Source organism: Amblyraja radiata, chromosome 8 (genome assembly GCF_010909765.2).
Source record: "Amblyraja radiata isolate CabotCenter1 chromosome 8, sAmbRad1.1.pri, whole genome shotgun sequence".
Taxonomy (NCBI): domain Eukaryota; kingdom Metazoa; phylum Chordata; class Chondrichthyes; order Rajiformes; family Rajidae; genus Amblyraja; species Amblyraja radiata.
Window position 1 is genome coordinate 26,528,739 of NC_045963.1, and position 12,862 is coordinate 26,541,600.

At 42.8% G+C, this 12,862-nt stretch overlaps 1 protein-coding gene across 1 annotated transcript in view; it reads left to right on the top strand.

Annotated features, from left to right (window-relative positions):
• Positions 1-7,011: 7,011 nt before the first annotated feature.
• Positions 7,012-12,862, top strand: part of ryr2 (ryanodine receptor 2) — a 301,683-nt gene continuing 295,832 nt past the window's right edge. Inside the window, 4 exon segments of the mRNA XM_033025458.1 lie at positions 7,012-7,081; positions 7,910-7,988; positions 9,754-9,866; positions 11,315-11,414. Coding sequence (XP_032881349.1) covers positions 7,079-7,081; positions 7,910-7,988; positions 9,754-9,866; positions 11,315-11,414 — 295 coding nt within the window. The 5' untranslated portion in view covers positions 7,012-7,078.

The following is a 12,862-nucleotide window of genomic DNA, read 5'->3' on the forward strand; positions in this document are numbered from 1 at the left end:
CGTAGAAGAGCAGTGGGGCCTTCTCTGGTGTCCTGGCCATGCTATTCCTGAACAATGATGAATAAAACAGATTGAAAAAAGACCAAGTGTTAGAGTAACTAAACTGGTCAGGCACTCTGCCAGGGACCCCCACATATAACCATATAACCATATATATAACATCCATCTGAAACTTTGGTGACAGGTAAATGCGTGCAGATGCAGCCCAACCAATCAGTGTAAAGAATGGTCCCATTCCCTCCGCAGATGCTGCCTGACCCGCCGAGTTACTCCAGCACTTTGTGTTTTGTTCACGATTCCAGCATCTGCATTTCTGTGTGTCTCCTGCAGCCTAATCGTTTTGTAATTTCTCAACGCATGCACTCAGTGTCTCTATTTATCAAACCCATGACCTAATATGCTTTTCAAAAGCACTTAATTGTTTTTTCTCTCCTTTGAGATTTCTTGAGGATGTGAAGGACCCATTTTGTTCCTCCTTTCCTTTTCTTGTACTATTGACGCCTTGTTGCATGATGAAGCAACATGACATTGGAACTACCAATTCCTTTGGGTATTGCACTGTGGCACTTGAAACATCTTTAAAATATTGCCTCCAATTTTAAAGAACATTCGAGTTTTGTGTGTTCTTTCACTGGAAAGTATCCACTTTTAAATTTAATTTTAAACTGTCACTGGCACAATTGATCACCTGTTTAGCTGGATTGTGGGAGATGAACACAATCCAGAGGTGTGCCCAGGAATTTAAATTTGACTGATTGGGAAGGGAGGGGGGAGGGGGCACTTTAAACGTTTTGGGTCGGAACCCTCCTTCACACCCTTCTGAAGAAGGGTTCTGACACGAAACATCACCCGTCCTTTTTCTCCAGAGATGCTGCCTGACCCACTGAGTTACTTCAGCGCTTTGTGTATCTTCGGTATAAACCAGCATCTGCAGTTCCTTCCTTCCTATATATGGGTATGTGCCTTGAATGTGTTTGCTGATCACTGGGCAGATAGAGATCTTGCTGCCATTACTATTTCTCCTTCACCCTACACCAACACCCACTCCCAATGCATACACCTGAAGTGACCCCATTTATGAATGAATGCAACCTAACCTGTGTGAATTCAGGTTAGATTCAATAGTAAACTTCTGTAATTGATCACATATTAACACAAGCATAAACCTGCTATAAATCTAGAATTTGAACTAAAAAAAACTCCAAGTGCTGGAGTAATTCAGTGGGTCAGGCAGCATCCCTGGAGGACATGGATAGGTGACATTTCGGCTTGGAGCCAACAAATCCTAGACCAATTCCCAACAGCAGTGCATTACTATAATCCGCCAGCCATGATGTGTCTGAGTTTAGTTGGAAAAACCTTGAGTGTGCGCACGGAGGAAAACGCAGATTGGTCCATTCACTGATTTTCCCAACCCAGTTTACACCCATCCACAAAGAAAACCCAGCAATATAGATACCGGCCATGATTGCTCCTGGTCTTTCTCGCCTGGAATTCTTTGCCTCCGAAGGCTGTGGAGGCCAAGTCAATGGGTATTATTAAGGCAGAGATAAATAGATTCTTGATTAGCATGTGTGTCAGGGGTTAGGGGGAGAAGGCAGGAGAATGGGTCAGCCATGATTAAATGGCAGGTCAGAGTTGATGGGCCAAATGGCCTAATTCTGCTCCTATCACTTATGACCATATGACCTGATGAATCTCAGTCTGAAGAAAGGTCTCGACCCGAAACGTCACCTATTCCTTTTCTCCAGAGATGCTGCCTGACCCGCTGAGTTACACCAGCATTTTGTGTCTATCTTCTGCTGTTCCTTTCTACACATGATAAGATGTAACTTGTATTTTCTAGGACGTTAGCATAGGCCTGTGGATTATTCAGATGCTAGAATAAATATTGAGCCAATGCATGCAATGCAGTGAGTCAGTGCACCAGCGGTCTATGAGGAACCTCCTTGCTTGAAGTTATCCGTTGCCGGGCCTGGTTGGTCCTGTTTTTTTCTTGCTTCCAATTTCCACCCCAACCCAAAACATCACCTATCCACGTTTTCCAGAGATGCGTCCTGACTCACTGAGTTACTCCAGCAATTTGTGTCTACCTTTGGAATAAACCAGCATCTACAGTTCCTTTTTACGACACAATAAAATGAACAATTAAAAACAGAACCTGTTTTGTTGATATTATTATTTAACATTTTAATCTCGTGTGTATACAAGCTGTTAACGGAAGATTGTTCCTTACTAATGATAAAGAGTTTGGGGATACACATTGTAGGTTGCGGGCGTGTTATCAGTATCACACATCATAATGCTTGCCAACTGGCTTCATATTGGTTTAAATAGGATAATACCATCATTTATATAGATGTTTATGTGATAATGTTTTAACCCAAATCTCTTTATAAAGAGATTATTATTAATGTTTATTAAACTGCAGTTTTAGTTGGTAAGCTTATCTTCACTTATGCAGGCTTTATATAACACATGCATGGATTTATTAGAAATAAAAAATAAAAAAACATGTTTAGTTGATGCGTTCTGCTTTCCTGTTGCAGTGAAAAGCTGAGATGCTTCATATTTAGTTGTATTCATATTCTAGCAATGATAAATTCTGCTGATTTTAATATGATATTTCTATAAATTAACTTTTTCAAAATATTTCATATGCTTACACAGAAATTCATGAAGGTAAGTTGAAAAATACCTCACTGACCCTTGCATTGCTTGCTGCAATCTGTAGTTTGCTTGTGAAATGCATTGATTAGCATTTGCAACTTCCCTTGACGCATGCCTTCACATTCACGTATTAGTGGAAATAATTTTGTTAGAAGTTGATTTAGTTGAGCTAAAAGAGATCAACAGAATCTTGATTAGTACATGTGACAGGGGTTATGGGGAGAAGGCAGGAAAATGGGGTTGAGAAGGAAAGATAGATCAGCCATGATTGAATGGTGGAGTAGACTTGATGGGCCGAATGGCCTTATTCTGCACCCAGAATTTATGAACTTTGTAAGTTCTAGGAGCAGAATTAGCCCATTCGGCCCAACGAGTCTACTTCGCTATTCAATCATGACTGATTTATCTTTCCTTCTCAATCCCATTCTCCTGCCTTCTCCCCATAACCCCTGACAGACACCCTTGCAGAGCATGAAACCATTTGTCCAAATCGTTGCAAGATTAAAGAGAGCCATCCAGCATCACCTTTCATCCACTTCTTGGTTTGCTGCCATGAAGTTACAGCATTTAAAGTGTCACGCAAGTACTTTTTAATCTGATGAGGCTTTCTGTCTCTCCATCTGACAAGCCGTGAGCTGTGATTATTCACCACTCTGCAAGTGAATTACTCATCCTCATTGCCCTGCTAATCCCTCATAGCAATTATATTAAACCATGCTCAGTACTTATAGAGTATAGAGTAATACAGCACGGAAGCACGACCTTCAGCCCAACTCTTTTTGGCCTTACTTCAAATTTTAGTTACAGCACAGAAATAGGCCCTTCGGCCCACCGAGTCCGTGCTGACCAGTGATCACCCTATACATCAGCACTATCCGACACACTTGGAACAATTTACAATTTTTACTGAAGCCAATTAACCTACAAACCTCCATGTCTTTGGAGTGTGGGAGGAAACCAGAGCACCCAGAGAAAACCCACACAGTCACAAAGAGAACAAACAATCACCATACTGGCGACACCCATAGTCAGACTTGAACACTGGTTTCTGACACTGTACGGCAGCAAGTCTACTGCTTCACAACTGTGCCACTCTAGGATACTGTAGCACCCTGAGAAAACCCACACTGTCACAGGAAGAATGTACAAACCTCATCCTTGATAGACACCCTAGAATAGATAGGATAAGTGCACAGTCTTCTACCCACAGTGGAGGAATCAAGAACCAAAAGATATAGGTTTATGCTGAGGAGGGAAAGATTTAATATTAACCTGAGGGACAACTAGTTCACACAGAGGGTGGTGGGTACAAGGACATGTGTGGGATAGAAGCAGGCAGAAGATAGGACTGTTCGATGAACTTTTATAACTTTGTCGGCCCCAGAAATGTGGCGACTCTTGTTTACTGCCTAGGTGAGGACTGCTGCATGATTTTACCATGTTGTATGCAAAACAAAACATTTCACTGTACCTAAGTACACGTGACAATAAAGTATCATTGAATCACTGACACTAGAGATGTTGCATGACCCACTGAGTTCCTCCAGTACTTTGAGTCTTTCTTTCAAACTAATGCCTCTGGATTATTTGCTCTGGCACCCGGTTGGTGCTGTAATAAATTAAATACCATGCTCACATAAGCCTGATTATTATCTTGTTAGATATGCTGTGATGTACATTTGGTATTCTGTGAAGAAAGTTATTGAGCTAGGCTGATAAAGTCTCAGTGGACACCAAAAATCATGACTATCTATAATTAAACTTTCAAGGGTTGAAGTTTTTACTATACTTTGCTTGGGGAGTCTTCTTTATGATTCATTTATTATTTCCCTCGCTATAGCTTTGGCCACACAACATTGGGAAAAAGATCATAAACAGCAGAATATTTTTCCCAGAGCATTTTTCTGGGCTGCAACCACGGCTCTGTGGATGATAGGAGACTCCGGTGTGTCAACTCGATTTAGTGCATGGATATTATCTATTTTTTCAAGATTATGTCTCTTGTGTGCAAACATCTTGGACGGTCATCTAAACTCAGTTTGTAGGAGACAGTAAACTAACATTTGAATGAAGAATTTTTGTTGGAGCTGTTTGTGATTATATTATCTAACCTGAATTACAGGACAAGTAATGGGGTGGCACAATGGCACAGAGTTGCCGCCTTACAACAACAGAGACCCGGATTTAATCCAGACTACAGGTGCTGTCTGTACGGAGTTTGTATGTTCTCACTGTGATTCTTACAGTGTTTTCACTGTTTTCTATTGACGCTCCGGTTTCCTCCCACATTTCAAAGATGTATAGATTTGTAGGTTCATTGGCTTTGGTATAATTGTCCCGAGTATGTAGAATAGTGCTAGTGCATGGGGTTATCACTGGTAAGCACGGATTGGGTGGGCAAAAGGGCCTGTTTCTGCACTGTATCTCTAAAGTTTAAAGACATCCTGTTTCCTGACCTTTGAATGGAGATGAGGAGGAATTATTTTAGCTAGAGGATGGAGAATCTGTGGAATTCATTGCCATGGCTGGCTGTGGAGGCCAAGTCATTGGGTATTTTTAAAGTGGAGATTGATAGGTTCTTGATTAGTAAGGGTATAAAAGCTACAGGGAGAAGGCAGGAGAATGAGGTTGAGAGGTAAAAATACATCTGCCTTGATTGAATGGCAGAGCTGACACGATGGGCTGAATGGCCTAATTCTGCTCCTATGTCTTATGGTCTTATGATATTTGTGGTTGTTTAGATATTACATTTTCCCAGATCCTGTAGTGCAATATTAAAGGCACGCAGATTAGTTCAGTTTCGAGATACAGCGCGGAAACAAGCCCTTCGGCCAACCGAGTTCATGCCAACTAGCGATCCCCGCACATTAACACTATCCTACACACACTAGGAACAATTTACATTTATACTAAGCCAATCTGCCTACAAACCTGTATGTGTTGGAAGGGACTGCAGATGCTGGTTTAAACTGAAGGAGGGTCACGACCCGAAACGTCACACCATTCCTTCTCTCCAGAGATGCTGCCTGTCCCGCTGAGTTACTCCAGCTTTTTGTGTCTTTCTTCGGTACAAAACAATATGTCTTTGGAGTGTGGGAGGAAACCGGAGCTTCCCAGGGAAAACCCATGCAGGTCATGGAGAGAACGTACAAACTCTGTATAGATAAGCACCTGTATTCAGTATTGAATTCGGGTCTCTGGCGATGTAAGGCAGCAACTCTACCACTGCATCACTATTACCACTCTATTATAGAGTCATACAGCGGGGAATCCGGCCCTTCGACCCAACTTGCCCACATTTCCCAGGAGCTTTGCCTGAGACATCTACACTTTAGAAGTTCTGAATTACATTGGATTAGGTAGAAAGTAAAGTGCAGAAATGGACCATGCAATCCAACTGGTCCCTGTCAAGTGTGGGAGCATCTTCTTCTGACACCTCTTCAGCAACCTAATCAGTAGACCTTTTTATTCTATTCCGTCCCATGAATGTATTTAGCTTTTCTTCTTTAGAGGGAATAACCGTACAATTACAGCGTGGGATCCTCGGAGTTATTCTTTATAGAATCTAGAGCTTTATGGGATCTAGAACCATCTGGCAGAATTCTATTTTTGAATTGAAAGATACAGCAAGGAAACAGGCCCTTTGGCCCATCGGGTCCATGCCGACCATTGACCATGCGTTCACACTAGTTGTATGTTATCCCAATTCCCCATCCACTCTCTACACACTGGGGACAACTGTACAGAGGCCAATTATCCTACAAACTCGCCTGTCTTTAGAAACATAGAAACATAGCAAAATAGGTGCAGGAGTAGGCCATTTGGCCCTTCAAGCCATTCAATATGATCATGGCTGATCATCCAAAATCAGTACCCCGTTCCTGCTTTTTCCCCATATCCATTGATTCCGTTAGCCAAAAGAGCTAAATCTAACTCTCTCTTGAAAACATCCAGTGAATTGACCTCCACTGCTTTCTGTGGCAGAGAATTCCACAGATTCACAACTCTCTGGATGAAAAAGTTTTTCCTCACCTCAGTCCTAAATGGCCTACCCCTTATTCTTAAAATGTGGCCACATGCGGGAGGAAGCCAGAGCACTCGGAGGAAACCTATGCGGTCACAGGGAGAACTTGCAAACTTAACACAGAGAGCACCCGAGGTCCGGATCGAACTCGGGCGGCTGGCCCTATGAGGCAGCAGCTTTATCAGCCACATACACCACTGTGCTGCCCACAGTGGAATATTTAACAGGACAATTGAATTGGTTGTAATAAGTGTTGTGCCTTATGTTTTATCTGTTGTCATATCCTGAAACATTATCATTTTTTATTAACAGACAGCTCAGGGTGGAGGCCACCGCACCCTCCTGTATGGACATGCAGTATTGCTCAGACACTCTTACAGTGGAATGGTAAGTCGCTAACTTTAGTGCACTATTTCACGTCAAGGTTCATAAAATAGAATTCAGAATCACTCGTTACCCTATCTATTCCTCTCATGATCTTATACACTTCAATAAGATCACCTCTCATCCTCCAGCGCTCCAAGGAATAAAGTCCTAGACAGCTCATCTTCAACATAGCTCAGGCCCTCGAGTCCCGGTAACATCCTCATAAACCTTCACTGTATCCTTTGCAGCTTAACAATATCCTTCCTATAACAGGATGACCAAAACCTAAATCAATACTCTAAATGTGGCCGCACCAACGTTTTGTGCAACTGTAACATGGCCTCCCAACATCTACATTCAATATTCTGATCAAGGCCAATGTGCCGAAAGCCTTCTTGAGCACCATACGAACCCGTGACATCACATTCAATGATCTTCCAAGGTGCTTCAGGTGTTTTAACATTGGTGTTTTAGGCATTTTAACAGTGAGAAACTAGCATATTTTGTTGATCACGGAAAAGGTTCAACAATGATAATACTACACATACTGGACATCAATAAAATTAGAAAATGCCAGAGTCAGGCGATATCTCTGGACAGAGAGACCGAGTTAACACCTTGGGCTGTTAATTTGAAATGTTATCTCTGTTTCTGTCCGCACAGATATCACCTGACCTTCTTAGCATTTACAGCATTTCCATTTGTATTCCGTATCTGCAGTTAGAGGCTTGATCTGATTTACAGAAAATAAAAAATAATCCTCAATAACTGCTGTTAATTATCATTCTCATTTGAACTGTTGCCAGTCTGATATTTTAACCCATTGCTGTCCTGTATTTTGTTTCCAAGTATCTTTCTTGTTTGTCCACATCTCGATCTTCAACAGACAAATTGGCCTTTGATGTCGGGCTGCAGGAAGATACAACTGGTACGTTTGAAAGAGGTCCTACAGGTCAAATGGTTCTTGGGTTGGACAGGAGAATGTAGGCTTTTCTCTCTTTCATGGGGCAGTTTGAGGTATAATTGTCTTACAGAGCCTACAAGCAGTGTAGCAGAGGCGTTGGTAATGAGAGAGTGGGCATAGCAAGCTGGGGACGAACCTTGGTATTGGTTTGGTTTGAGTTTATTACCATGATCATCATTTAGAGTATTAAGAGTCAAGAGTGTTTAATTGCCATATGTACTGAAACAGAATAATGAAATTCTTACTTGCAGTCGCACAATAGACAGTACAGTTTCAAACGGTTCTCGGGTTGGATGGGAGAATGTAGGATTTTCTCTCTTTCATAGGGCAGGTTAAGGTACAAATGTTTTACAGAGTCTACAGAGAGGAGGTGCTGATAATGGGAGGGTGGTCATGGCAGGCTTATAGCAAACCTTGGCTTTGGTTTTAGTTTATGCAGTAATCATATTACTGTAACCATCATTCAGGGTATTAAGAGTTGAGAGGGTTTAATTGTCATATGTACCGACAACGGAACAATGAAATTCTTACTTGCAGCAGCTTAATAGGTCTGTAAACACAATACTCAAAATGTGTAAATGGTGACAAATGGCAACAAAACCTGGCAACGTTGGCATGTGCTCTCAGTGGAGTATTTCTATGCTTTTTGTACTATCAGGGATTGTGCTTCGGCGTGGCAATACTTCACAGAACTGTATGCAAAATAAAGAATTTCACTCTGCATCTGTACACATGGTAATAAAGAAGCATTGATAATAAAGAAATATTGGAAAAAAGCAATAAATTAAAAACCCCAATATTAGTGCAAAAAGCCCAAAATCTTCCGTTCAACCAAGACCATTCGTAATTCATAATTTAGTTATTGGGGATGTGTGTGGATGGGTGCATGGGACTGGCTTGTGCTGAACTTATATGCTGCATGGATTTACCTCCCTTGTAGTTCAGGGAGAATGAACCAACATTCCACCCCTGAGGCAAATAGTGAGGGGCAGTGACTGGCCGATGGTATCAATGGCCATTTGAAATACCTTTACACTATTCAAATATATTTAAAATACAGCTCCACCACTGATTTTCCGGCACCCTTGGTTCCAGAGCCTTGCTGGATTATCCGTTTTGCCAGACCAACAATGGGAGGAGTCCAACGATACAGGAACGGCCCGCCTTGACCCACGGGGAGCCGAGACATCAGCCCACAAAGTCGGCCTCGGAAGACGGCTATGGGAACAGATCCGCCGGCTCTGGCCAGGCGGAGTTCCAGAAACACAAGCATTGGGACAGTGGAATCTAAAAACTTGGCAGCTTTCAAAAATTGAAAGGCAACAGAGAATATATTGCTGAAAAGAGACTAAGGGGTAAAATTAGCACTGTATAAATAGCAATGTAAATGTTCTAATTAAGATTCAGTTGTATTTATTGCATGAGCCTGATTATTAAAAGTACAGCATATTGACATGAAGATAGACACAAAAAGCTGGGACCCAGGAATGGGTGTTTCTCTCCAGAGATGCTGCCTGCCCCGCTGAGTTACTCCAGCTTTTTGTGTCTATCTTTGGTTTAAACCAGCAACTGCAGTTCCTTCCTACACTGCATTTTTGAATATAGAATTCAGTGTGCGTTTACTTCTGTTAAGTTTCAAGTTATACTGACATTGCTTATGTGCAAAGTGGACATGGTATTGTGTAATTGTATAGACTAGAGCACTGATTTAATTGCCCTGTTTGTGTAGGGGAGGCCTGCTGGTGGACGATACACCCAGCCTCTAAACAACGCTCAGAAGGAGAAAAAGTACGTGTTGGGGATGACCTTATTTTAGTCAGTATTTCTTCAGAGCGGTACCTGGTGAGTAAAATGTTTCACGTATCACTTTCCAGTGCTTGCAAGGAAACATGCTGTGAATTTCATCCGACTAATTTGTGCTGGTCCGTGAAGCAAAATCATAGTCTGTTTACAGGGCGGCACAGTGGTGTAGCGGTAGAGTTGCTGCCTCACAGCGCCAGTCCCGTGGCTTAGATCCTGCTTACGGGTGCTTGTCTGTACGGAGTTTGCACGTTCTCCCTGTGACCGCGTGGGTTTTCTCCGGGTGCTCCGGATTCCTCCCACATTCCAAAGACGTACGGGTTTGTAGGTTAATTGGACACTGTAAATTGTTACCAGTGTGTAGGATAGAACTAGTGTATGAGGATTGCTGGTCGGCGCGGATTTTGTGTGTCGTCTCTAAAGTAAACTAAGCTGAACTAAACTAGTTCTGGTAAGAAATAAGCAGCTGGCAAATGAAACCTGCTCCAAGGTTTAAGTTTACTTTTAGAAACATAGAAACATAGTAAATAGGTGCAGGAGGAGGCCAGTCGGCCCTTCGAGCCAGCAGTGCCATTCATTCACAATCAGTAACCTGTGCCTGCCTTCTCCCCATACCCCTTGATTCTGCTAGCCCGTGAAAAGCTTTTGTTTGCATGCTATCAACATTTAGTTAAAACTATACATGAATATAGTCAAGCCAAACATAAGTACAAAAGAGGGAGTGAAAAGAAAGATACCAGTGTGCAGAATGTAGTTTCTCAGCATTGGAGCATAACAGTTCCTAATTGGAAGTAATTCACTGATATTTGGGTAAAATGGACTTTGAACAAATGTTCAAATATCTTGAATATACTTTAACATATAGAAACACGAAATGGCAGATGCTGGTTTACAAAGAAGGATACAAAGTGCTGGAGTAACTCAGCGGGTCAGGCAGCATCTCTGGAGAACATGGATTGGTTCATGAAGGCCCTATCCTTGACTGAAGAAGGGTCCCGACCCAAAACTTCCCCTACCCATGTTCTCCGGGGATGCTGCCTGACCCCCTGAGTTACTCTAGCACTTTGCCCTTCTTTGTAAACCAGCATCTGCCCTGTCTTGTTTCAATATGTTAAAGTACAGGTATATTAAAGATATTTGAACATTTGATCAAAGTCCATTTTACCCAAATATCAGTGAATTACTACCAATTAGGAACTGTTACACTCCAATGCTGAGAAACTACATTCTGCACACTGGTATCTTTTTTTTCACTATCTTTTGTACTTATGTTTGGCTTGACTATATTCATGTATAGTTTTATCTACATTTTGTACCCTTTGTATATACTTGTCTTCGAATAAATTCTTGAAGCAGGCTTGAAGGCTGACGTGTTTGCCCTTTGAATGGCGAGAGGATGCGGTGTTTAAAGAGACCAGCATTCTGTTAAGATGTATTTAAGTCTGACCCGCAGTCTCCAGCCGATGCTGAGCTGATTTGTTCTCTTGCAGCATTTGTCATATGGCTGTAGCACTTTACAAGTTGATGCCGCATTCCAGCAAACCCTCTGGAGTGTTGCTCCAATTTGCTCTGGAAGTGAAGTAGCGCAAGGTAAGATTGTCTCAACACCCTCCCCTCGTACTGCAGTGTCATTGCTGCAATTGTGCCATTCGGCTTCCACCCTGACGGAATATTTCACATACACATTCCACCCCCCCCCCCCCCCATCGTTTGAGAGGAGTTGATATCTTTAAGTTGTTTTTAACCGGTTTTAATCAATAATTTGTTTTTTATCCCCCCTCTGTTTTTCTGGAGATTCCCGATACAGCATGTACCATTTATTCAAATTAGACTACAGAAATGTAGCGTGGAAACAAGCCCTTCAGCCCACCGAGTCCGCGCCGACCAGCGATTACCTCTAAACATTAGCACTATACCTCACTCAGGGGATAATTTTACAATTTACAGAAACCAATTGACCGACAGACAGGTGAGGTGTGGGAGGAAACTGGAGCATCCGGGAAAACCCCACGCGATCACAGGGAGAATGTACAAACTACGTACAGACAGCTTCAAACGCAGGCGTCTGGCGCTGTAAGGCAGCAACTCTACCAATGCATAACCACGCCACCCTTATTTGCCCTTGACAGAGACAGACCCGGATCCAACGGCATGGACTCCACCACGGTTGGGAGTCTCCCTGCTGCAGTCTTCTCAGCTATTGTGGTGATCCACCTCCTGGCCCCGCCAGTTTCAATATTGAGGAATTGGTACTCATCAGCCGACAGCACCCGAAGCCAGGCCCGCTGCGCCACTGTGCCACCCATGCAGTCTATGGTAAAGAACACAAGAGGCGGCATAGTGGCACAACGGTAGAGTTGCTGCCTTATAGCGCCAGAGTGCTGGGTTCGAGCCTGACTACAGGTCTGTACAGAGTTTGTACTTTCTCCCTGTGACCGCATGGGTTTTCTCCGGGTGCTCCACATTCTTGTTTCCTCCCACATTCCAAAGATGTGCAGGTTTGCAGGTTAATTGGCTTTGGTAGCATTGTAAAATTGTCCCCAGTGTGTAGGATAGTGGTAGTGTATGGGGTTCGTTGGTTGGTGCGCTCTCAGTGGGCTGAAGGGCCTGCTTCCACTCTGTATCTCTAAACTAGATGTACTTGGATGTTGCCAGGACTCGAGCGTCTGAGGTACTGGGAGAGGTTGAGCAGGCTGGGACTCTATTCCCTGAAGCGCAGGAGGATGAGGAGTGATCTTATTGAAGTGTATAAAATCATGAGAGGAATAGATCAGGGAGATGCACAGAGATTCTTGCCCAGAATAGATGAATTGCGGACCAGAGGACACAGGTTTAAGTTTAAGGGGAACATTTCTATTTCCTACCACTAACAGAATCTGAGGGGTAACATTTTCACACATAGGGTGATGGGAATATGGAACGAGCTGCCAGAGGAGGCAGGGACCATCGCAACGTTTTAGAAATAGTTAGACAAATACATGGATAGGACAAGTTTGGAGGGATATGGGTCAAATGTAGGCAGGTGGGAGTAGTGTAGC